This window comes from Xyrauchen texanus, chromosome 3 (genome assembly GCF_025860055.1).
Source record: "Xyrauchen texanus isolate HMW12.3.18 chromosome 3, RBS_HiC_50CHRs, whole genome shotgun sequence".
Taxonomy (NCBI): domain Eukaryota; kingdom Metazoa; phylum Chordata; class Actinopteri; order Cypriniformes; family Catostomidae; genus Xyrauchen; species Xyrauchen texanus.
Genome location: NC_068278.1, coordinates 24357044 through 24383640, shown reverse-complemented (window position 1 = coordinate 24383640; position 26597 = coordinate 24357044). Strand labels below are relative to the sequence as shown.

General features: G+C 38.6%; 2 protein-coding genes across 2 annotated transcripts; one reads left to right on the top strand and one right to left on the bottom strand.

Moving 5' to 3' along the window:
- Nucleotides 1-163: 163 nt before the first annotated feature.
- ankdd1b (ankyrin repeat and death domain containing 1B) lies at nucleotides 164-10504 on the top strand. The gene is made up of 15 exons (XM_052094007.1): nucleotides 164-335; nucleotides 1138-1238; nucleotides 1384-1482; nucleotides 1558-1656; nucleotides 4717-4821; nucleotides 4958-5062; nucleotides 5716-5814; nucleotides 5959-6057; nucleotides 6137-6235; nucleotides 6380-6478; nucleotides 6569-6667; nucleotides 6774-6881; nucleotides 7251-7452; nucleotides 10051-10182; nucleotides 10365-10504. Exons 1-15 carry the CDS (start codon nucleotides 164-166, stop codon nucleotides 10418-10420), a joined length of 1674 nt encoding a protein of 557 aa, XP_051949967.1. The 3' UTR covers nucleotides 10421-10504.
- A 508-nt stretch (nucleotides 10505-11012) lies between these two features.
- Nucleotides 11013-22917, bottom strand: poc5 (POC5 centriolar protein homolog (Chlamydomonas)). The gene is made up of 13 exons (XM_052093996.1): nucleotides 22811-22917; nucleotides 22184-22267; nucleotides 21915-22059; nucleotides 21715-21804; nucleotides 20288-20472; nucleotides 20025-20201; nucleotides 16591-16695; nucleotides 15257-15436; nucleotides 14942-15107; nucleotides 13489-13637; nucleotides 11651-11767; nucleotides 11269-11445; nucleotides 11013-11174 (listed from the first exon to the last, which is right to left on the bottom strand). Exons 2-13 carry the CDS (start codon nucleotides 22265-22267, stop codon nucleotides 11034-11036), a joined length of 1716 nt encoding a protein of 571 aa, XP_051949956.1. The 5' UTR covers nucleotides 22811-22917; the 3' UTR covers nucleotides 11013-11033.
- Nucleotides 22918-26597: the final 3680 nt, after the last annotated feature.

Below are 26597 nucleotides of genomic sequence, written 5' to 3'. Positions count from 1 at the left end.
AAAACGCAATCGGTGCTTGAAGCAATTAAACTGTATGTACTTTGCGTAAGAGCAAGTTTTCTTTGGGCGTGAGCTCTCAAAGCAAATAAAGCCATCCTCCAGACTTATTTTACAAAAAACACAAGTCTCAAAGTCAAAGAGCTTGTCCAACCACTAAGATATCATGGAGAAGAGAGCACTAGCTTTACGGGACCAAATACTGAAACAATCTGTTTGGAAGAGGGAGAACCTTAATCCCAAAATGTTGTTAAATTCAGACTACATCAAAGGTTTCAGAGATTCTATACTGCAAAAGGACATAAGTGAAGATGGTGGTTATGACAGTAGTGAGATGTGTAAGTATAGACTTTCCTGTTTGATTGTAGAACTAATATTTACTTGCAGTATATAATGTATAACCAATATCATCTTTTCACACTTAAGATAATACAATTATTATAATTGGATAATGAGAATCAAGTTCAGTCAAGTGTGTCCAAACTATCGAGTTTCTGACCTTTGGATATGGATGTTCTGAATTGTCAGTTCATTAGACTAAATGCTTAAATTGATAGCAGTCTACCATTGTCTGTTATATAGATTTCAGGGAATCAGGTTGTAACTTCAGAAACTGCAAATACATTCAGAGTACAGAATAGTGTCCTCATCACAATGACATTGATGTTATTTCTGTAACTGATCTATGTGTATCATTGGCTTGAACTTAAATGTGTCACACATGACATCATGTCTTCAAGTGGTGGTTCAAGTGAACACCCCAAACACAAACTGTACTTAGTGATGTTTACACACACCTGTGTATACACCATAGTAATTTTATCAGCGAGCATACATTTACAATTTTAGATTCATTGAGATGCAAAGCCATTATTCTGTAGAAGTGTGTGGATTACAATGTCATTTTTCCCCTTTATTCGTTATGTCATTCAAAGTAGAACTGCACTAACAAAATTAATAATGGTAGTATCATGGTTTTTGGTACATGGTGCAGTAACATGGCATTTTTTGAAGTGCATGTATAATGTATAAAAATACCATGTTAGGTGATACCATTACTGTACCATTGTCCCACTGCAGTACTTTATTTGTAAATGCATGCTTAAGAGTTGAATTTTCAATTTATCATTCTAACTGCAGTGCTGGAGGCTGAGAAAGATTTTATTGAAGCTGCAAAGAAAAACAATGTGGAGTCCATGAAGCTTCTCGGAAAAAGTGTTAATGTCAACGCCAAGAATGTGGTATGTGAATAAACTGCTTTTAACTCCGTTACACATTACTTAATACTTTGCGTAAGAAATGTTGAAGTGCACAGCAGGAAATACGGATAGCTTTATTTGTTCACCATCTCAGAGCAGTTCTTACTATTCTTGTGTCTCATGTTAGCATGGTCGTACTGCTCTTCATTATGCTGTGGCCTTCAGAAACGTGGAAGCAGTCGACGTGCTACTTCGAAGAAGAGCCAAACTAGATTTACAAGATAAGGTATGTTGGCTCCAACATTAAAGATTGACAGTATTTCTCTAACATCAGTAAGATATTCATGCTGTCTTTCCACAGCATGGACTTACTGCTATTCACTTAGCAGCATGGTTTGGGAGTCTGGAAATCCTGAAGTTACTTGTGCAAGGAGGGGCTGACCAAAGTATTGAAAATTCTGTGAGGATTGAAGTTATTTTACAAATGATAACATTGTGGATTCTTAGTTCAAGTTTCATTGTTCTCAACTTGTTTAGCTTCAGGACCCAGATTTATATTGGACATTAATTGGCAACCCAACACAGAACAAAATTGTTAATTATACAAAAATAAACAAAAATGTCCTTAAATCAATTGGGTCCCTACCAGGGGTGGAAAGAGTACTGAAAAATAATACTCAAGTAAAAGTACTGTTACTTCTTCAAAAATGTAGTTTGAGTAGAGTAAAAGTACCTGTCCTATAAACTACTCAAGTAAGAGTAAAAGAGTAGCTCATTTATAAGTACTTACGAGTAGTGAGAATTGAGTACTGAGTTGCAAAGCTATGCCCCTTTATAATAAAAACTCTATGCTGCTATTTAAAAATGAGGCACACATACCGTAATTTATATTCCCTTTCATGGCTTTTTGCCAGAAAGAATAAAAAATACAGGTGTTTTATGGGTGTTTTTGACTGAAAATACATCACTTATCTATGATACTGTAAACACGACATGAATCTGATGGAAAAAATTTAAATAAAAGGGCAACATATTTACAGAAATTAAAGATGTAATAGTTATTTTCAATACAATGATCCCCATTTTATATTGTAATGTATGAAACAATTACATTTAAAATCAGTTTATGTGTAAGGTCTAAATTTCCCTTAATGTTGACAGAGTTACTGTTGCGCATAAAACATGTTCAAAACAATGCAAGGAATGCAAAAAAACTCAAAATAAATCCAATAAAAAAAGCAGGATCACTTGGCGTGTCATGTCCTGCACAATAAACGGGGTAGAGCATTTGTTTGGTACAGGTGCTCTATCGGCCTTCAAACCAATAATTCACACAAAAATGTAAATTCTCTCATTATTTAGTCATCCTTATGCCAGCCAGAAGAATATTTCAGCTCTTTTGGTCCATACAATGAAAGTGAATGGGGGCCAACATTTTGAAGCTCCAAGAATCACATAAAACAGCATAAAAGTAGCCTGATCCATGTGACTCCAGTGGTTAAATCCATGTCTTCAGATGAGATATGATAGATGTGGTGAGAAACAGATTAATATTTAAGTACATTTTTACTATAAATTATCCTCCCTGCTCAGTCAATCTCCACTTTAACTTTCACTTTCTTCTTCTTTTGTTTTTGGTGATTCACATTCTTCATGCATATCGCCATCTACTGGGCAGGGAGAATGATTTCTAGCAAAAATGTACTTAAATATTTATATTTTTCTCACCCAACCTATCATATCACTTCTGAAGACATGGATTTAACAACTGGAGTCATATGGATTATTTGATGCTGCATTTATGTGCTTTTGGAGAATCAACATTTTGGCGTTCATATTGTATAGACCTACAGAAATATTCTTCTAAAAATCTTAATTTGTGTTCTTCTGAAGAAAGAAAGTTATACACATCTGGGATGGCATGAGTGTGAGTAAATGATGAGAGATTTTTCATTTTTGTGTGAATTATTTCATTAAGTAGCACATGTGGGGCACATTGTCCTCCTTTTGAGATACGATGTTCAACATTGATTTAGTTCTTGTATCTTTTAATCCAAGAAATAGTTGTGTTCTCATTCTACTGCATGATGCACAATTTTCTGAAGTTTGTGACTGGTGGAATATTCTGCCTGAAGTATTGCTCTGCAAATGATGATACTTTTCTGTCATGCATTAGAAAAAACATGAAAAAGGCTAAACATAATTATAAATAGTTTTATCATCATCGTATTATTAAAAACAACTAAAAATATTATTATTAAAATGTCACTGTTTTATTCTATTACATTAATACTTTTAAAGCTCAAGTTATTCGGCCAATAGTATGAGTGGTTTTCTCGTTTCCTTGTTAATGTTGTTTGATTAATAGCCTTTATATATAGCCTACTATACAGTGCTCAGTTCGATTACGTGCACACTTCAAGTCCAACTTTTTGATACAAATATGTTTTTTGTCACACTTTTTACATTCACTTTAGACCAAACCGACTGTGTTTGCATTAATGCCTCATCAAGATGGGCATTGGCAGAATTATAAAGTGTATTTGATCACATTACAGAATGTTCAGAACAGCACAGAAACATTAGCGCCTCTCAATCAAACAGCATGCAGCTACAGACATCAGGAAATAAAAAGTCAATCTTTTATATTTCATCTAGATCAACCAACCAGTGGTTGTCTTGCTATCGCGATCGATGTAATGAACACCCCTGGTCTAGATGTAGAGCATAGGCTTAGTAAATTACTCAAAAGTTTATCATCGATATCGAGGACATCTCTTTCTCTCTCTCTCTCTCTCTCCCACTCTTTTCAGATAAACATCAAGATTGTTTTATCGCCCAGCCCTATTGATAACATTGTCTTAATCTCTCACATCAACCCAATAATCTCAGTGATAAGTAGCTAATATATAGGATACATTGTAGACACACAGAATCTAGTAAGCAGAAATATGAAATTTAACTTGATATGTTTCTTCAAATTAGAGGCAGGATTAATGCTGATATCTGGCTTGAGCAAGTTAAACTCGCATGACACGATCAAGCAATTGGCCTTTTTCACTGCGAAAAGCCCTTTCAAGTGCTGCTGTGATGTTCAGATGTTGAAATGTGTTTGAGGCATCCTCCACATTCATTACAGTTGGCTTTTGATCTACCGCTGCCTTTCAAGTATTTTATGTGTGATATGATTGATGAGACTCTCCCTTGCCAATCATGTTGATGGATAAAAATTAAATCAGGACAAGGAAGTAGCGAACAAAGACGGTGGGAAAATAGCACATTTAAAGTACAGTTACAGCAGTTAAAACATACTCAAGTAAAAGTATAAAAAAAATTAACTACTTCAAGTACAATTCCTGGGAAAAACTACTTAATTACAGTAATGTGAGTATTTTTAATTCATTACTTTACACCCTTGGTCCCTACACAACAGTTGAAAATTACTAAAACTGTTTATACATAATAGTCATTGGAGTTGTTAGATATTACAGTGTAACAACTCAAATCATTCTGTGTTTAGGAGGGAATGAATATGATGCACTGTGCTGCCATGAACAATCACACTGATATTGTGGCACACATTTTTGATGACCTGCAAATGGGAGAACTTGACAAAGAAGATGAAGTAAGGAATAACCAGCCCTTCTTACTACCAAAATGTCAATAATAATCTAAATGGAAGGTAGAGGTTCAATGGGGGGATAGTAAAACTGTGTTCAAAACACTCAAACATTAAGGTGTTCCTGCTGTTTTTCTGTCAGTATGGTAATAGGCCTTTTGCCCTGGCTGCAGCACATGGCTGCGTTAGGATGCTACAGATGCTGATGGAAGAACCTTACAACATGGCCACCATGGAGGAAAATAAGGTTCACTTATAGCCTTGTTCGGTTTTATGTCTTGTATAGTAAATTTGATATTTAGAGAATTTGTGATGTGATCTTTTTCAAACGGTGTTTTCTTTCATATAAAAATCAAAAACGATTTAAGAGCTACACTACATGGCCAAAAGTATGTGGACACTTGAACTACTGACATACAATTTCAAATGTCAAAACTATGGGCATCAATAGAGAGTTTGTCCTACTTTTGCTTCTCTATCATAGTTTCCATGGCTGTGAGCTTGATTTTATACACCTAGTAGTGTGGTTATAGTAGAACTAGCCAATCCAGTAATATAGAAGGGGTTCTCCACATACTTTTGGCAATGTGGTTGGTATTTATATATTCATTTAAATGTATCTCATTAACTGAGTAACAAAATAAGTGCATATTGTGACTTTAACAATTTTCAGGATGGAAGCAAGTACATTTTGTGTACATATGCAGTGACATTGGGTAATTTGGGACACATAAACTATGATCACTGTGCAGAAGTCAAAAGTGCACAAAAATATTCCAAATGTCTTTACCGGGATGCCATGCAATGTGTCCATAATGTGTACTGTGCTTATGCCCCTCAAGAAAATCTTATTATGTTACAAATGGACCTGGTTTTATCATTCTCAACCATTTTTGACAGGTTGGGGACACACCTTTGCACCTGGCAGCCAGGAATGGTCAACGTGAAGCTCTGCAGCTACTTCTAGACAACTTTGACATTCGCAATGATGTCAACCAGGTAAACTGTCCAACATACTGTAATTTTAAAAAAATATTTTTGAACAAACTAAGGTACACTATTCCAGAATTATACATAACATGAATTAGAATGACATTTACATTAATCCAAGTATTCATATGATTTATTTTGGGTGGTGTGTAGGCTGGACAGTCGGCTCTGTATTTGGCTGCAGAGGGAGTTCATGAAGATTGTGTACAGACCCTGTTAGAGGCAGACTGTGACCCAAACATATTCACCTTAGTATGTACCAAATATGTGCAGAGATGATGATTTTAAAAATATTATTACAGAATATTTACCTGTATTCATCTATTTTCAGAGCAGAAGCAGCCCTCTACATCCAGTCTGCGAGAGGGGCCACTTTCCAATAGTGAAACTTCTCATCAATAATGGAGCCCAAATGAACGCTCAGAACCAGGTGAGATTGATTACTGAACTTTCAATTATTTCCTTCATGGTAAGAGGGTAGAATTATTAAAAAAAAAATGTGTTAAGATTGGATGAGCTGTATTAAAAGCCATTTACAAACAATCAAGACTCATTGATTGATCGATCATTACAGCATTTGCAGACTCCATTCCATGTAGCGGTGAAGAACTGTCATATTCCAGTAATCCACACCTTAATAGAAGCTGGCTGTGATCCAAATGTGACAGATCATGTGAGTTTCTTACTTTTAGCCATCATTTCTGAAATAACATTTGTCATAGTGTTCTTCTGTCTCAGTATTGAATTATTATTTAACACTCAGATGGGGCAGACTGCACTCCATATAGCTGCTGAGATGGGGAAGGTGGATGTGGTGGAGATGATTCTGAAAGCTGGGGTGGATCTAGAAATTGAGGACAGGGTGACAGACAGTCTCTGACATTTCACAGTGCCTCATAACAGTTCTTAAAGGCAGTAGAGAAATATATTATGTGAAGAGTTATTTATGAACGTATTTTCTGTCACAGCAACATAAGACGGCCCTCAGAGTGGCAGCCAGAGGAAATATGGTGATCATTGTGGATATGATCATCAAAGCTGAGAGATATTTCAAATGGAAACATACATTTCAACTGGTTGGTATTCTGTGTTTGAAAGAGGGCCAAAGCAAACAGTGAAAAAATGAAGTACATTTTCTAACAAATAATTGTTACACCCTGCCATAACCTCAGTCATTTTCAACTAAACCCAGAGTGGGAGGGGTAATGCAATATCAAAGCATGTGTAATTCTATTCTTAAATGTCACCACAGCAGATTTATTTGCACAAGGGTTGGATATGTCAAAAATGATTGGTCTCATCCTTCATTCTGAACCACAAATGAGCAACACAATGAACATGGAATAATAATAGTTTCTGTGCTGTAGGTATAGGTACCTGTGCTTATTTCTTCACCTGGCTTCCGGCCCTTTTCAGAGCTTGAAATTATTTGATTACCCTTTCAGACTAATACAGATGCTATCGAGAGCCTTCATAACGAATTACCCATGACGTTTAAATTGGATCACTCCCCTGAAACAAAGCAGATGCGTGATATAATATGGGATCTTGCATACAAACATCTGAAGTGCAATGACTGGAAGAAACTGGCTGAGTTCTGGGAGTTCACAGAGGATGAAGTGGCTGCCATCGAGGAGCAGTGGACAGGTCTTTGCTCATCTTAATATCAAATAATTTTTTCACGTAATTCATGAAACATGAGATAAAATATCTGTGTAAATCTTTCATTAAAACAATTCTTATGTAAATTGTTGCACTGAACTGAAAGTGAATTTTTCTTCTGCTCATGATTCTTGAATGATTTCATTACCTTTAATGAATAGATACATAAACCTAAATCAGAAACTTTGACCCTTAAAGGAATAGTTCACCCAAAATTGCTAATTATTTCATTATTTGCTCACCCTTATGCCGACTCAAACTCATACGACTTTGTCTTCTGTTGAACACAAAAGAAAATATTTTGATGGTGGTATGATGTGAATATTTCCATACAATACGTCAATGAGTCCAAAAAGGACACAAAGGCAGCATAAAGATCATGCATACAACTGAGGTGGTTCAATCCATGTCTTCTGAAGCAACCTGATCGGTTTGGGTGAGAACAGACCAAAATGTTACACTTTTCACTATTATTTATTTATTTGATTACTCTGACACTGCTTTACACATGGGCATGAGTTTTGTTTTTTTATATACTGAGATATCCACCGCAGCTTTACCATAGTATAAAGCGTAACGTCTTGGATCACATGAGTTTTCTAAGCCAATCATATAATGGCCCTGATGTCACTAAACCACATTCAGGGTGTCCCGACCACACAAATAAATGGGGAGAGCTGTAAACTGACACCTGCCTGTTGCAAAATTGTTAATAAAACTAGGGCTGGGCGATATGGCAAAAAATATTATCACAATATTTTTCATATAATTCGATATCGATATTAAATCACATTTGCACATTGCACATTTTTTTAAATTTCCAAAAAAAAAGAGAATACAAAATCCTAAACAGTCTAAATAGTCTTTACAATACTGTGTTGGGGGCCCAAACACCGCCAACGCAGTGGTGTCTGAGGGATCTTCTATGAAAATATTACAATATTTTTTAGTTTATCAATTGAGTGTATTTGGATATGAATGTTATAAGATGATCTGTTCATTTTGAATCATAATTGGTTTTTTTTTTTTACATTAAAATTATTTTCATATTTCTTTACATACAGGTATCAAAGTATGGGGGTATAGAAGCCCTTATGGCTGAGGAAGGATACTGTATGAGGGTTCAGGGGTATCTCCAGAGAGAAACCTTTGAAAATTTAAAAGTCTGAATGCACCATTTTTCTATTTTCATTAAAGTGAGAAAGACTAGGCTACAAACTAGTAATTGTTTTGTCTTCATCCTTGTCAGAGATGATGAAATCTGAATAATTTCACAAAACTAGAACTAAAATCTATTTGTTTATTATTAAAGGCTTGGAACATGCTGATTAATAAAACTAAATTCAGAAAGAAAAAAACGTTATGGTGCGGCCCGGGCAACAGTGAAGTGTGATTCACTTAAATCTGTTTTGAATGCTATTCTGATGCTAGTGAAACTTTGTAACATGGCACTTTTAGTACAAATGTCTCCTTAAGATGATTCACTTCTGTTTTCCTCTATTGTAAGTCGTTTTGGATAAAGGCGTCTGCCAAATTAATAAATGTAAACCTAACCGGCACTGTTGTTTTGTCGTGCTGCTCACTAGAAATGATGAGAGGGTGTAACCGTCGTCATTTCTTGCAGTCAAGATGGAATCAATCTGGGAACCGAAACGCGGTGACCTGCGTAGCTGCAATAGCAACTTCTTACAGTCTGATGCCCGTTTCACACATACTCCGTGTGCAGTTCGTGTGCGGTACGTATGCGGTACAGGAGCAGCACGTGCTATAGTGCTTTCACATACGCTGCGTTTGCAGTGCGCTACTGATCCGCAGATTCTTTGTGCCACAAAATCAAAAATGTGTAAGGAATTTTGATTTTAAATCCAAACGCTAACTTTGAGATTGTTTAAGGCATTGAAACAGTATGAAAATTTATTTTAATCATTGTGATTCTTTGTTTTACATGTAGTTTGAGTTGTTGACAGAAGAAAAGCTATCGCGCTGATATCGATATCGTTTTATCGCCAAGCCCTATGTAAAACATGTTTAAGTTTAGCAAACAGGTGGTTCATTTATTAAGTGATAAGTTTTTTCTTCCCAAAAGCAGTTTATTCATTGTACTGAAGCATCTTCTCAAATGACATCCATTCAAAATGGTTGGTCTCTGGTCTCCTTACCAGTGTACCACTGCAATACGCTTTGTTTTTTCCAACCTTGAGCAAGTCTACAGTGCTCTGCACATGCATCAAGTGCAAGGAAGTGCAATCAATCTTCAAATCATGATCGCACCCTGCAGATGTAAAAATGTGTTGCATTTTGGTCTGTTCTCATCCAAAACCAATCGTATAGCTTCAGAATGAATTAAACCACATGGATTACCTTTATGCTGCCTTTAAATCCTTTTTGGAACTTGGAAGTATTGGTCCCATTAACTTGCATTGTACGGACAAAAGCACCTCATATCTCCATCAAACTTTCTTTGTTCATAAAAGAAAGAAATTGATATGAGTTTGAGACCGCATAATGGTGAGAAAATTATGAGAAAATTACCATTTTTGTGTGAACGGTTCCTTTAAGACCCCTTGTATTATATGTTTCTAGGTCCCAACAGTTTCCAAGAGCATGGAAACAGAATGCTTCTGATCTGGCTTCATGGTATCATGATTGCAGGGAGCAGCGCAGCCAAAGGACTCTATGAGGGACTGCTTTCTGTTGGGAATACAAAGATTGCCGGTAAGAAGTTTTTGCACATCTCTAGATATTTATATTTTACAAAATTAAAAACAATAATATAACTTATTAAAAACATTTTATATTTAATTTAAATTGTCCAGATACTTTAATAATTTTACATGACTTTTGCAATTAAATTAGCAATCATATGCCTGATTGTATACATTTTGTCTCATTCCTAGAGAAAATAAGAATGGAAGGAACAGACACTGATTCACGGAAATGCACAGTTTCATGAATCCAAGATGCTACGCAAAAATGAAAGCCTGCTATGAACTAAAAAAAAACGATGCTTTATTGTACAACAGACTTTGAAATCCACCAATTTATATTTTTTAATACATGTGAATTAAGGTATAGTATCAACAAATACAGTACTGTAGTTGACTGATCTGAAACAATGAATCATGAAATTGTAGCAGAATATGATTATGGCTATGTCAAGCAATTGTATGAATGTTCTAGCTGCATTGAATACATTATCAAGTGAATGGTGACAGTTGCAAACAACAATAATAAATAAACCACATCCCTTAATAAATAATGTTTCATCAATAAAAAATTTTTAAAAAGAAAAACCTATTTGGCAATTGTATAAAAACACCTTACCTTCATTTCCGATGTTTCATAAAAATTTACATTTTGTACTAAAAATGTATTAACGTCATTTAAAGCTGAATTAACAGCCTTTGAAGTTGACAAACTAATGATACTTTCAGAATTTCAAAAATGTAAAGCCAAACATTAGTGCATGAGAAATCATATAACATGTGTACAGCTGTATAAAAAGGTATCCAAACTTGAGCCCTGACAGACAAAAGTGTGTGTGTGTGTGTGTGTGTGTGTGTGTGTTAGTCCACTACTTTGATAGACTGGATGTGAAAGGTGGAGGGGCCTCTGGGCTGACTGGAGGAGCTCTTCCTGCTGGAGACAGTCTGACTCTGAAGAACGGAGTGAGGGAATTTAGCTGCTGTTGCTTGGCCAACTGTAAGCTGCAAAGGGGAAAGAGGGAAAGAGCACTGATCAAACTCACTATTGTGTTTGATGTTCCATTTTCCTCGTATGTTGAAACTTGTAGGCATGTACCTGAGTGACAGGGTGGTGTCTTTCCACGACGATGGAACTCATAGGAGGGGCCACGCCCATATGATGCAGGGTACCAGGGGGCCGGCCCACTCGGTTAGGCTCTGCCCGCCCTTTCAAACGAGCAGTTACCATCTTAGAGGCTTTTTGCTTGCCAGCTGTAACTATCCGAGAGTTTAACTATTTAAAAAAAATACATTTAGAAACAAGCAGTAGTAATGGCATTAAAAGCAAATAGTTTTCAGGACATAGAGTATATAAATGTCACCAAAATGTACATAAAATTTGACGGATAAACTTAGAAATTATGTCCTATTATAAGTAAATGCTGCTATCAGGTTCAAACTAAATATTTATTTAAAAAACTTGCAGTTACATCTGGTACCTGTCTGAAAGAGGTTGTACTGCCTACTGGTGGTACAGTAGATTTCACCACTGTGGTTGAAAGAACAGTTTCTTTTCTTGGAACTGTGCTTGAGCCAGGCTGAGAGACAAACTGCTCCTGTGAAAAGGGAGATAGATCAAATTTCTGAAAGATTATATCGTAATATAAACTGTTTTAGAAAAAAAACAATTAGGCCCATATGCTTTTTTTTTTTAAAGATCCTGAGAAAAAAATTTGCATTTTCATGCAAAATTGCATTTTAAAGGTACAAACCTAATACAAACTTATGTTTAAAGAACCATATTCAAGCCTGATCTTCAAATAAAGTGTCTCATCACACCATACATATAATCACCATCAGGCAATCATCACACCAGTCCCTAAGAAACCCGGTCCACAGGACAATAATGATTTTAGACCTATTGCTTTAAGCTCTGTTGTGATGAACTGTATGGAGAAGCTCATTGTGAGCAAACTACAGCTGGATGTAGGCCCACAGCTAGATCCCTACAAGTTTGCATTAAGACACGAGTGAGGCACTGATGATGCAACCAACAGCATAGTGCACCTAGTGACTAAACACTTGAGAATCCTAGGGCCTATGCTAGACTGTTGTTTGTCAAATTTTAGCTCAGCCCTAAACACTCTGCAGCCTCATGTTCTCCTAACAATTTTGCAGCAGATGAATGTCAACCCGTTTATTATTAAGTGGTACCACTCATTTCTGACCAACCACAGCCAGCAGGTCAGGGTGAACAGGACGTTGTCTGAACCCTTGATGAATGCAGCTTCTACCACACTATAGTTGAGAGCATCGTGCGGTATGGCATCTCAGCCTGGTTTGGCAATCTCAGTGTACAGTTGAAAGCCCAGATTCCACAGCTAACACAGAGAGCAATGAAAATCATGGGAGTCAGGCAGCATCCCACATTCCAGGTTGTCTTTGAAGAAACAATCATCAGACAGGCCCAAAAAATTATTTCAGACCCCACTCATGTTCTCAACCCTGAGTCTCAGCTTCTTCCCTCAGGCAGAAGTTTCAGAGCCCCCCAGTGTAGGCTCAACCGTTTTAAGAAATCCTTTGTCCCCCTGTCTATCAAGGCCCTAAATGGCAAGTCAGCCAGAGGTTTACCCCATAACACTGTTTATAATTGTAACTATAAACTTATACACCTTGTTTTTTTTTATGATGATTTTTATGATGACTACAGGTGTGTTGTCCGACGGGCAGTGTGCAATTGGCTGGTTGATGGCAGTCTGTGTATGGGTGATAGCTTGTGTATGTACTGCATGTATGCACTTGTTTTTAAACAGCAGATACTGCACTGTATGCATCAAAGACAAATTTCCTTTATTGTCCCAAAGTCTATCTTATCTTAAATCGCAACAATGAGAGCTTTTACATGCGTGATTTTACAACAATTATACTTAAACAAGCAGTCAATGTAAACCTCTTTAATGGTTTTCTTACATCAGGGTACATTCCTAAATGGTTTAAGCTAATACTGATCAGCACACTTTGATTTTTTGCACATTACCGATTTTAGGCTTTTCATATAAGCACCTTTACCTGCATTGTAACCAGCTTATCCAACGTGCGCATGAGTTTTGCGCATGCCTGTTCACATTTTGATGTAAAAAAACAATACAATCCCATTTAAAGAGTTTTTTTTTATTCTTTAGTTTTTTTGAAAAGGCTGATTTTTAATAGTTATGGTATTGTTGAGCATGTAAATGCACTCATTATGAAAACAATGCTACTGATAAAAAAAATTGAGAGTGCTTGTGTACGAGAAATCGATTGTATCCAACCACAGTCCGTTTTTTGCCCCTCTTACCATCTCCACATCCTCTGTATTGCTGATGGAGGAGGCCAGCTGTATTGGAGTCTCCATGACAATTGGACTGAGCCGTGCAGATGAGACAGTCCTTTGTGTGTGATTGGCCAATGAGCTGATGCTTGGCTCATCCCCTGGAGGTGGAGCATCTACAACAAAATATTGGGACCAGATTAGTGGTACAATCTGGAATGATGACATTGCATCAAGGCTGATCTATATCTTTGGAAGTTATTATATGTATACTGTCTAAATACAAAAAATAATATTCACACGGAAGCATGAAGATTTACAGCCCTGCACATTCTTTCAGATCAGAATTAATTCTTTTAATCTCAAATTCTCACTTTGACTCTCACTCCCAACAATCACTCCAGCACTTAAAGAGTGAGAGGAATTAATTAATAACATGTGAAAGAGATTTATAGTAAAAAAGTACTTCAATACTGATCTTTTTCTCACCCACATCCACCATATCGCTTTGGATTAAACCATTGGAGTCTTATTGATTACATTTAAACTGCTTCAATCTGCTTTTTGGACCTTCAGATTTCTGGCAACCATTCACTTGCACTGAAAGGACCAACAGAGCTGATATATTCTTCTAAAAACTTTCGGCACGAGGGTGAGTAAATGATGAGAGAATTTTCTTAATTGGGTGAACTATCCCTTTAAGAGACTTTCACATTATGTCTTGCAACAATTTACACACTCACACCTCAAATGTGTATTTTGATGCTGCTGTGTTTTATAAAATCGTATGTTGCTATCAAGTTGTTACAAAAGGACGACAACTACCACAAACATGTGATTGTATGTGCCTGATAAAACTGACAACTGTTGTAGTCCTTACATATCAATTTGTTAACAATATTAATAAAAATATATATATACACTTTTTAAATCACCACAAAAGCTTTTTTCAACCTATGAATGGTTTACTTAAAGTTGTCCATGCACATTAGGAACAACATTGGAAAAAACTACACACTTCACAGAATTTAACAGCTGTCTGCTTATATAAGCTTATTTTACTATATAAAAGAGGAACATGTTGCAACTACAGCTTCATTCTGGTTGACTGCAGGGAAACAGGTTGATTAGGATGCAGGAATATTAAACTTTTGATTAATAAAGCCTGACGGTATAAAACCTTTACTGAAATCAATCTGATTTAGCTGCCATGTTAGTTGCCTAGGGCATATTCAATTATCAAGAAATGGCCTTGTCTAATTCATAATTTTCCAACACTTGATCCCTAATGTGCAGAGATTTTATTACATACAAAACTATTTAGAACATTTTTATATCATAATATATAGGAATCGGCATTTAAAAGGTATTTATCTTCACATAAACATTAATTATGTAACGATCGCATTAAGCTTGTACATCATGCCTTCCTAAATCAGATCATTATCGCTTGATTGAAGACAAACTACTATTATCTTACCACGGTCCAGTCTACCCGCTTCTCCAGTGTTAAACATGGTAAGGGCTTCGATGTTCAGAGCACAGACCCCACGCATGAAAGCTTTCTTCATAGAGTCCTCATAATGCTCTCGCTCAGTGTGCAGCCTCTGAATCTCAGCTTGAGCTTTCTGGAGCTCCTCTACATTCTAAACAACACAAAACGAAATTTCTAATATGTCCACATGTAGGCCAACTTGAATCACTTAAACCTAGATCCTCAAAACAAGAATCTCCTAGCACAAATTTAAGATTAATGTATTGCTTTTGCTAAGGCCCTTGTATGGGCTACACCCACCTGTGCCATCTTTGCCTCATACTCTGCAGAGAGCTGCATGCAGATGTCCTCTGCCCTGGCACAACATGCTCTCTCCACATCCTCTCGCCACCTATTCTGGATGAGTGAGTGCCAGCCTGCCCAGACCTTTCTCTTGAGCTTCAAATTATAGTGCTGCTCGGCCAGCCTGCCAAGCTGAGCCTGGCACACACAGCCATCAAGACCAATTAAAACATTTAGCGGTTTAGAATTTTGTGTTTAAATTAAATATTTTCTTAATATTGTGACTGAATTTTAATTAATGGTCATAATTATCACAAAAAAAGGAAGGTCTAGTTGATTTACCAAAATTTCAAATTAACTTATTGTCCATATGCTTCTGGAATATTCCAAATGACCAGGGCAAAAATTATTTTTTTTAAATGCTCTAGTAAATACAGGCCTTAGGGGCTTGTCACACTGAACACGTTTGTTTTTCTTTGTAAACATGCAATACACAGATGTCTTTTCGTCTTGTGCACAAGAACAGAATTTTTGAGATGCTGCGTCAATTTAAAAGAACTTAATCTTAAATAATCTTTTCTTTTCTCCCCAATTTGGAATGCCCAATTCTCAAAGTGCTCTTAAGTCCTCGTGGTGACGTAGTGACGTAGTTGAGCACGTTAACGTGGAGACATGGAGCGTGCAGTGGCTTCATGCTATTCTCTGCGGCATCCACGCACCACTCACCACACACCCAACTGAGAGTGAGAACCACACTATGGCAACCACGAGTAGGTTAACCCATGAGACTCAACCCTCCCTAACAACCAGGCCAATATGGTTGCTTAGGAGGAGTCCTGGCTGGAGTCAATCACCATGCCCTGGATTCGAACTCGAGACTCCAGGGGTGGTAGTCAGTGTCTTTACTCACCGAACTACTCACGCCCCCTATCAAAAAAATTCTTGAGACACCTGCATTCTGTCCCATTCAAATAATAAAAAACTAAATATGAAGTCAAAGTTTGATTTGAAATGAATTGTCCAAAAAAAAAAATAAACAGCTTCTGATATTATTTCATGAGATGTTTGACAAAATGTGTACATAAAGCATTAAAGATGCTCAACTAGATTTATATTCATTTATTATTACCATGACAGATACTCTTTTAAAAAAAAAAAAAGGGGGGAAAAAGAGAGAGAAAGTGGGAGACAGAGAATATCCTTTTCTTATAAACTCCCAAAGAGGAAACATGGGATGGAAAACACAAGTCTTTCCAAACTATGAATAAATCAATATGACACAAGTAAACAAGTGTTTGAAAAACCTCTGCCCTGTGTGAATGTGTGCTGTCATACTGTGCTACCCGTCTCACCTCCTCTCTAGCAGCACTGTGCTGTAACCTCCAATGGGTGAAAGTCCTCATCAGCTCCAGTTTCTCTCTCTGCCTGTCAACCGCCCTGCTCAGATTCATTATCACCTGCAGATGACAAAGGCCAAAGAGGAAATGACAGACTGAAAAGCAGAGACTTAAGGCCATTTTTAAGATCACACAATAGGTTACATTTAGACCTACACATAGAAAATATTGTGTGGGATATACACTACCAGTCTAAAGTTTGGACACGCTTGATTGTAGAGGTTGGCAGATATATCGGTTTACCAATTAATCAGCACCGATAGTTTTGGAATTATCTGTTATCAGCAAAAATCAACACTGATATTGGCCAACAATTTTTTTTTATATTTTATTCCTCCGTGGACTCACGGAGTCCCCGGTGTATTTTGGGATTGTTAAGTCTTGTTAAGTTTTGCACCAAATAATTTCATGATTATTATTGTAATTTTTATTGAAAAATAAACTGCATATAGGATTTTATTAATTTTGGACTCCTGTCTGTGCCCGTCACAGTAAAAGACCACTGATGTATATGTGGAGCGGAGCCGGGCTGGAATGTCGAACGCCCGGTCCCCAATTGGCCTGATGGGGCGCGCAAGGGATAAAGGCGGCCGGTGACGACGATTTGAGAGAGAGAGAGAATTAAGGGCATGTCCGTCATGTGTGTTTATGTTTGTGTGTTTTGATTTAAGTTTTCATTAAATTATTATTTATATTGACAAGCCGGTTCTCGCCGCCTCCTCGCCCATCTTAACCCCCTTACAGAGATATATATATATATATATAATTTGGCGTAAACAGAATGAGAACATGGATCCATCATGCCTTGTTACCACTGTGCAGGCTGGTGGTGGTGGTGTAATGGTGTGGGGGATGTTTTCTTGGCACACTTTAGGCCCCTTAGTGCCAATTGGGCATCGTTTAAATGCCACGGCCTACCTGAGCATTGTTTCTGACCATGTCCATTCCTTTATGGCCACCATGTACCCATCCTCTGATGGCTACTTCAAGCAGGATAATGCACCATGTCACAAAGCTCGAATCATTTCAAATTGGTTTCTTGAACATGACAATGAGTTCACTGTACTAAAATTGGTTTGGGGTCAAACACAGTATTAGTATGGTGTTCCTAATAATCCTTAAGGTGAGTGTATATAATATATATATACACACACACACACACACACACACACACACACACACACACACACACACACACACACACACACACACACACACACACACACACACACACTGCATCCAGAAAGTATTCACAGCACTTCACTTTTTCCACATTTTGTTATGTTACAACCTTATTCCAAAATGGATTAAATTAATTACTTTCCTCAAAATTCTACAAACAATACCCCATAATGACAATGTAAAAGAAGTTTGAAATCTTTGCAAATGTATAAAAATAAAATCACATGTACATAAGTATTCACAGCCTTTGCTCAATACTTTGTTGAAGCACCTTTGGAACCAATTACAGCCTCAAGTCTTTTTGTGAATGATGCTACAAGCTTGGCACACCTATTTTTGGGCAGTTTCTCCCATTCTTCTTTGCAGGACCTCTCAAGCTCAATCAGGTTGCACAGCCATTTTCAGATCTCTCCAGAGATGTTCAATCGGGTTCAAGTCTGGGCCACTCAAGGACATTGAGAGTTGTTCCGTAGCCACTCCTTTGTTATCTTGGCTGTGTGCTTAAGGTCGTTGCCCTGTTGTAAGATCTAGAGCGCTCTGGAGCAGGCTTTCATCAAGGATGTCTCTGTACATTGCTGCATTCATCTTTCCCTTGATCCTGACTAGTCTCCCAGTTCCTGCTGCTGAAAAGCATCCCCACAGCATGATGCTGCCACCACCATGCTTCACTTTAGGAATGGTATTGGCCAAGTGATGAGGTTTCCTAAAGACATGACGCTTGCCATTCAAGCCAAAGTGATCAATCTTTGTTTCATCAGACCAGAAAATTTAGTTTCTCATGGTCTGAGAGTCCTTCAAATGCCTTTTGGCAAACTCCAGTTGGGCCGTCATTTGCCTTAAACTGAGGAGTGGCTTCCATCTGGCCACTCTACCATACAGGCCTGATTGGTGGAGTGCTGCAGAGATGGTTGTTCTTCTGGAAGTTTCTCCTCTCTCCACAGAGAAATGCTGGGGCTCTGTCAGAGTGACCATCGGGTTGGCCAGGCAGCCAGCTCTAGGACGAGTCCCGTTGGTTCCAAACTTCTTCCATTTATGGATGATGGAGGCCACTGTGCTCACTGGGACCTTCAATACTGCAGATATTTTTCTGTACCCTTCCCCAGATCTGTGACTCGATACAATCCTGTCTCAGAGGTCTACAGACAATTCATTGGAGTTCATGGCTTGGTTTGTGCTCTGACATTCTCTGTTAACTGTGGGACCTTATATAGACAGGTGTGTGCCTTTCCAAATCATGTCCAATCAACTGAATTTAACACAGGTGTACTCCAATCAAGTTGTAGGAACATCTCAAGAATGATCAGTGGAAACAGGAAGCACCTGAGCTCAATTTTGAGTGTCATGGCATGGATTTTTTTTTACATTTTATTAATAAATTTGCAAAGATTTCAAACAAACTACTTTCAAGTTAACATTATGGGGTACTGTTTGTAGAATTTTGAGGAAAATAATTAATTTAATCCATTTTGGAATAAGGCTGTAACATAACAAAATGTGGAAAAAGTGAAACGCTGTGAATACTTTCCGGATGCATGTGTGTGTATATATATAATTTTTTTATTTTTATTTTTATTTAACGAATCTCCTGATTAATCAGTTATCAAACTTATACACCAGCTTGGATATCGGTATCAGCAAAATCAGATATCGGTCTGCTTCTACCTGATTGAATTATGTTTCTCATGATTATAATATCCCTTTGAAGGCATATGCTTAAAGGCTTTAAATTAGTTTTCTTTTTTAGACAGATATAAAGTGTGGCTATTTATGATACATTTCTTTACAAAACTAATAATTTTGTTTTTAAATAAATGGATGAGTTGGATGGGATATTGAAGGAAAAGAAGCCAACAAGTGCACAGAATACATGGGAACCATAATCTAGGAGAAGGGTGGCTAATTTTAAGAAGCTAAAATACAAGCTAGCTTTGATTTAACATTGCTTGATCACTGTGTAATTCCCATAATTCAATTTGTGTAATTTCAAAAGTTCTAACTTTTGACTGGTAATGGTGTATATCCCTCATACTGCATCATCCCAGTTTTTTGGAATCCCATATAATGCATCCCAAACCATTATATTAAGTAACTTGTAGGAGTCCCTGAACCTTTATGTAATGTTCATCAGCTTCAAATAACAGAACTGGCCTGTTGATTCCGTAATAACAACACTGATTAAATAGTTTAAGTCACAATATCTCAGTTACCTCATCTTTCCTCTGGTTAGAGATTTGGTAGGTGTTGAGCAGATCTTTGAGACCGTCCATCTCAGCGTTTACAGCTGCCATGTGGGCTGCATGTTTCTCCCTCTCATTTTTAAGCTCCAGTCTGTGTTGCTCTACAATGGCCAGTTTCCACTTCCTCAGCTCCATCATCACATTACTCTACACACAGACCACAAAACACTTTCTGCAATATATTTCATGATTTAAAAGCACATCAATAATTCAAATCCTATTTTAATGCAAACCTTAAGGTTTGTGCTCCAGATTTCCAAAATGTTCTCCATCTTGTTCAGGTTCTCCTCTGAGATGAACATCTCAGACATGACGGTGATCAGAGCATCAGGGCTGCTCTGTCCTGATCTGTCTGATCTGGTTTGTGCCCTCTCCGATCTTTCCTCAGATGCAACAGACCTGGATACCATGCTCTCATCTGTAGCAAAACAGTATTATGAAACAGATAGTTACAACTCTAAATTCTGATCAGATGAGCCACAGGGTGCCAGGGTGATCGACTAATCGACTAGTCGTCCAACAACCGACGAGTCAATTAGTGGGGTTGACTACTGACAATAATATTTTAGTGGTGGTTGTTATAATGGGAAACACATTAATTCCAAGACAAAACTGTTTGGAAAGTGTTTTTGCATGATAATAGCCATGCTGTGCTTAACAGTGAATAATAGTCAGTGCAGTAAAACCTCTGCAAGAAGTTTTGTCTCTTTAATTCTTTGTTTAGTCTTTATGCACCACTGCCATTACAGCAATCAAAGCACAGCATTAACAATTAATTTCTGAGTAATATTCCCATATTTGTGAGGTGCTATGGAGAGATTAAAGTCTTTTGCTGATTCTGTCTGACACTTAAATAAATAGATGCAGTAAAATTAATTCATTAACTGCATGATGTGGTGAATTAAACTATATTTATCTCTATTAACTATTGAACGTTGTTCTTTAACAATATTTATATCGCTGCCCCGGTAAAAAAAAAAAAAAAAAAAAAAGGCAGCGATTCTACCACAGTTAAAGAAATACGTTTTAGTAATTCTGTCATTATTTAATGTATTATTTACTATGGTCATTTCAAACCAATTAAGAGTTCCTTCCATAACATAATTTTTTATCTTTACATGTCTTCTCATCATATAATGAAAGTGAATAGTGGCACAGGGTTATCAAGCCCCCATAAAAGTGCACTATTTTTAAAGCCATACAGTCACTTTGTGTGATGAACACGTGGAAATTCAAGCAAATATTCTCTCTCAAATCAAATCAGTCAAAATCTAATTTTGTGACTATGTCAATAATTTCAAACCTCAATACTTCTTGTATAATGAAGTACAAGTTGCATGCAACTACTTTTATTACACATCTGAGTGCTTTAAGCTTTGAGTCACTATCATCAGTCATTATATGGAAATCAGTGATTATGACGTCGTTAAAAATATGTCCTTTTCACGTTCCACAGAAAAAAGAATATGGGCTTTTGGGTGCACTATGCTGTAAAATCACTAACACCAGACCTCTAGAAGCTTATTGCTTTGAATATTCTCTAAAATTAAAATAATCCAATAAATGGTCATCACTAAAACTGAAGACATAAGATTTTTCAGTAATGTAAAAGAAACAGGAGGGCTGAGAGATTCTACATCATTTGGCTTAATTACTTCACCCTCAGATATGTAACTTGGTGGTCTGGGTTCCTCTAAGGGAGGAGTTGCCCTCATCAGTGTCACTTCAGTGCTTGAGTGTGCTTCATTATCTGAAATAACAGAGAGAAACATTGTTTGCACTGAATACTTGTCTGCAATGTATTGCTTATTAAAGAATCTTATATTGTTATTATATAAGCTAGAGAAGAATCTTATTTACCTGCAGGAGTTTGAGCTGGTGTGTCCATTTTAGTAGAATGCTGTGAACTCTTGGATAGTTGAGATGTGTTCAATAGCAGTGATGGAAGACTTGGGTCATATTTGGGAGTTACAACAGCATACCGAAGAAGTTCTTCATATTCATCCTGAAAATACCAAAGAGAGTGAAGAATACCTTATATAAGCTATATAATCATAGATCACAGAAAGTCAGTTATTTAGCCTTGATGTCACAGCACATCTGCATTTGTGATGTTGATGAAATCTCACCTGAAGTTCAGAGGAAACTGAGCTGCCCCTGTCTGAATCTCTTGGTAGCTCAGGACTATTGCGCTCACCTTCATCTGAGGACATCTGAAACAGAGAATTAATTTAATACATGTAACAATGTTAAAATTATTTATTCAAGTTCAAAAAGACTTAAAGAGCCTATTGTTCCTAAACGATACATGTTTTGATACGTTAAGAAGACAATCGTCCTCTTTATAGCTATTCTACTTCTGTTCTAACTCAACATCTACATTATCTAATTCTACCAAGTTATAATATATAAAGTAATTTGTATAAGAAACAGACCTGACCGGAAGTAAAGTTTCTGCGTTGTATAAACACTAGTAGCAGTGATCTGGGCTAGGCAAGCAACAGTTCACTTGCTTACATTTATGTTTGTTTACGTTCGTTAAAATGCATCCAAAATACTTTATTTCATTTTAGACACTCAGATAGACAACATAAAAAGCCATTTACTCAGTTAGTACAAATTTAAATAGAAAACCCACGTTGCCTTCCCCTTACAGCTTCATAGCAGTGTTAGCCTGTTATTTAGTTCCAATGCTAAATCTTCCCCGTAGCATGTGGGGTGCGGTAGGGAGATATAACTGTACGAACGGCCGTTACCTTCTGAGAGAGTTTTAAAGGGACGTGTTGATCTTAGAAAAGCTCCTTTAACACTACGAAAACCGTCGACCTGCCAAATCTATAGTAAAAAGCGCCGTTTAAAATTGTTACACGCGCCAGTATAAGCTGATATGATTGGTTTAAAATGTCATACGTCCATTGTTGGCACTTTTGATTGGATAGAACGTTTCTGTGGTAACGGGGACGCGGATTGTATTATATTAATTTTCTCGTCCCTTTTCTAATAATAGTAATAATATCCAGTTTATATAGATTTTTAGTTTGTGTATTTTATATTTGTATTTTTGTTGTCTTAATTAGCTAATTTAGTGAAACACATACACTGGTGGCCAAAAGTTTGGAATAATGTACAGATTTAGATGTTTTAGAAGGATATTGTTACTTTAATTCACCAAAGTGGCATTCAACAGATCACAAAGTATAGTCAGGACATCACTAATTTAAAAAAAAAAAAAAAACAGCACCATCACTATTTGAAAAAATATTTTTTTTTTTTATAAAAATCAAGACAGGCCCCATTTCCAACAGCCATCACTCCAACATCTTATCCTTGAGTAATCATGCTAAATTGCTAATTTGATACTAGAAAATCACTTGCCATTATATCAAACACAGCTGAAAGCTATCTGGTTTGTTAAATGAAGCTTAACATTGTCTTTGTGTTTGTTTTTGAGTTGCCAATGTATGCAATAGACTGGCATGTCTTAAGGTCAATTTTTTAGGTTAAAAAAAATGGCAAAAAAGAAACCACTTCTTTGACTTGCCAGTCAATCATTGTTTTGAGGAATGAAGGTTATACAATGCTCTAACAAGGGCAGACAGAGATGTGGAAGGCCAGATGTACAACTAAACAAGAGGATAAGTACATCAGAGTCTCTAGTTTGAGAAATAGACATCTCACATGTCCTCAGCTGACAGCTTCATTAAATTCTACCGGCTCAACACCAGTTTCAAGTACTGTACAGTAAAGAGAAGACTCAGGGGTGCAGGCCTTGTGGGAAGGATTGCAAAGAAAATCCACTTTTGAAACAGAAAAACAAAAATAAATGGTTAGAGTGGGCAAAGAAACACAAATATTGGACAACAGATAATTGGAAAAGAATGTTATGGATCTTAAACCCATTGAGCTTTTGTGGGATCAGACTGTAAGTTGTCAGAGAAGTGCTCGACAAGACTGTCACATCTATGGCAAGTGCTACAGGAAGCGTGCAGTGAAATGTGACCTGAGTATCTGAACAAACTGACAGCTAGAAGGCCAAGGATCTGCAGAGCTGTCAATTCTACACGTGGAGGATTTTTTGATGAAAACTCTTTGGAGTTTAATAATTTGTTTCAAGTTGTAATAGTAATTTTTCACGTTATTAATATCCTGACTATACAGTGTGATCAGTTGAATACCACTTTGGTGAATAAAAGTACCAGTTTCTTTCCATAAGAGCAAAATCTTTACATTATTCCAAACTTTTGGCCACCAGTGTACATATATAAAGCAAAGAAAGACAATCAGAAAATGAGTATCAAAAGAAATTCTGAGGCAAAACTGAGGTCACTTATGATATATTTCATACAAAATGGTAATTTGTAGCTAACGAAGACATAGCTGCATTGAGTTGAAGACAATCATCACATCACAAGACCCTTGCATTCACCTTCATGAAGCACAGTTCCCCTTCTGTCGCTCTCTCCACGTTGTGTCGGAGAAGCGACACTAGGGGTCTCTCTTGAGCCACCGAATATACCTCTGATCTATGAAAAAAGGCCAATGAGAAGTTGGCAGTCAGTATTTGCATACCCCGCCCCCGGACATACAGGTATAAAGGCAAGGCAAATACTAGAGTTCATTCAGAAATGTTCTTCAGAGCCGATGGTCTTGCTGTCTGCTATGAGTTACACACACCCGTGTATTCCTCTGACGATCTGCATGCTGTTGGATTTGACGGCGCATAACAGCGGCTTTCTCCTATCCTGTGCACGGCTGTGCATTGTTGCCCCTGGGCGCTTCGACAGCGCAGATAAAAACTCGAAAGTGTTTCTTAAAAGAGGGATTTTATTTAAAAGAGTAATTTCCTCTAAAAGAGCAAACACAGCGAGCCTTTTCAGGACGCGTCTTTATAAAGATGCAGTTCCGCCGCTGTGTAGTTCCTGGATGCGGTAGAGTGCTCTCCGTTTCAGACGGCCACAGGCGTTGTCTCGTGTGTCTGGGTAGCGATCACACCGAGGCTGCGTTTGTGGATGGTTCATGTTCTCACTGTGAGAGCATGACCATGACAACGTTGCGATCGCGACTTGTTTTCAACCGAGAACAAGCCACTCCAGCCGCACCTCGCATTGCTCCTTCCCACGGGATTGAGGACGGTGCGAGTGGCGCTGGAGGCGATTTGGGGGCTGCAGCGGGTGCGGCTCCGTCGGGTACCAGAGACCCGCGGACCACCCGTTCCCCAGCACGCTCGTTAACTCCCGTCCGGGCTCGAGGCAACAGCGGCTCGCCTCACAGCCAGCCTGCCTATCCTCTAGAGCTCGAAACGGATGAGCTAGCCCTGCATTGGAGAGCGCGGCATCTGACGCGGATGACTCCCCTGGGCTGCCACCTTCGGGCCAGCACCCCCAGGCTGACGCTGATGCTTTCCCGGGCCGCCGCCAGCGTGGGCTTGGATTGGAACCCTCCATCCTCCCCACAGCCATCCTGGGGTCTGGGCACCGCCCACGGCCACGCCCCCCCCAGTCCCGTTCTTCCCGGAAGTGCATGATGAGCTGACGTCGCTGTGGAGGGCGCCTTTCACCTCTTGCAAAGCCACTCGCTTATCCGCTCTCGCTACCCTCGACGGCGGAGCGGTCCACGGATACACAGCGATTCCCCCGGTGGATAGGGCTGTTGTGCTTCACCTATGCCCCGGAAACCCTACCACCTGGCGGGGTCGCCCTGTACTCCCCTCCAAGGCCTGTAGGACAACATCCTCGCTGACAGCGAAGGCCTACAGCGCCGCTGGACAGGCTGCTTCCGCCCTGCACGCCATGGCCCTCCTGCAAGTCCACCAGGCCAAGGCGCTCAAAGAATTGCACGTGGGTAGCCCTGATCCGATGTGCTGCAGGAACTGCGCTCAGCGACCGACCTGCGCCCTCAGAGCCCACGAAGGTCACGGCGCAGTCACTTCGGGCAGGCAATGGCCACCCTCGTGGTCCAGGAACGACACCTGTGGCTGAACTTGGTCGAGATGCATGAGACCAACAAGACTCGCTTTCTCGACACCCCAGTCTCCCAGTTCGGCCTCTTCGGCGACACCGTTGAGGACGTTACCCAGCAGTTCTCAGCAGTGAGGAAACAGACGGAGGCGATCTCCCAGATCCTGCCCGCCGCCAAGTCTGCCGCCTCGGGCCATGCCCCGTCTGCTCGCCAAGGGCGTCCCCCTGCGAAGAAACAAGCTGCTCCGCCTCAACCTGGGCCCAGCTCTCAGCCCACGCGTCGAGCGCCCCGCAGGAAGCCGACGCCCCCCGTCGCAGAAAGGTGCTCCTGAGACGGACGACCCAGAGCCCAAGACGTTAGCTCCGGAGATGGTAAGACCGCTCTGTCCCCCGGTGGAGGGCCGGGAGGAGAATTTCGTTTTGAATACATTTAATTTGCCGCTCCCCTTAACCGGGGCAGTGGTACCCAAATTCTCAATAAAAGAGCTATTTCCTTTGCCTCTGGGTCATCTGGCACGCAAATGCCGTTCTCACGGCACTCTGCCCCAGACCTCAACAGTCCCGGCACGCTGGATGCGGCCACAGG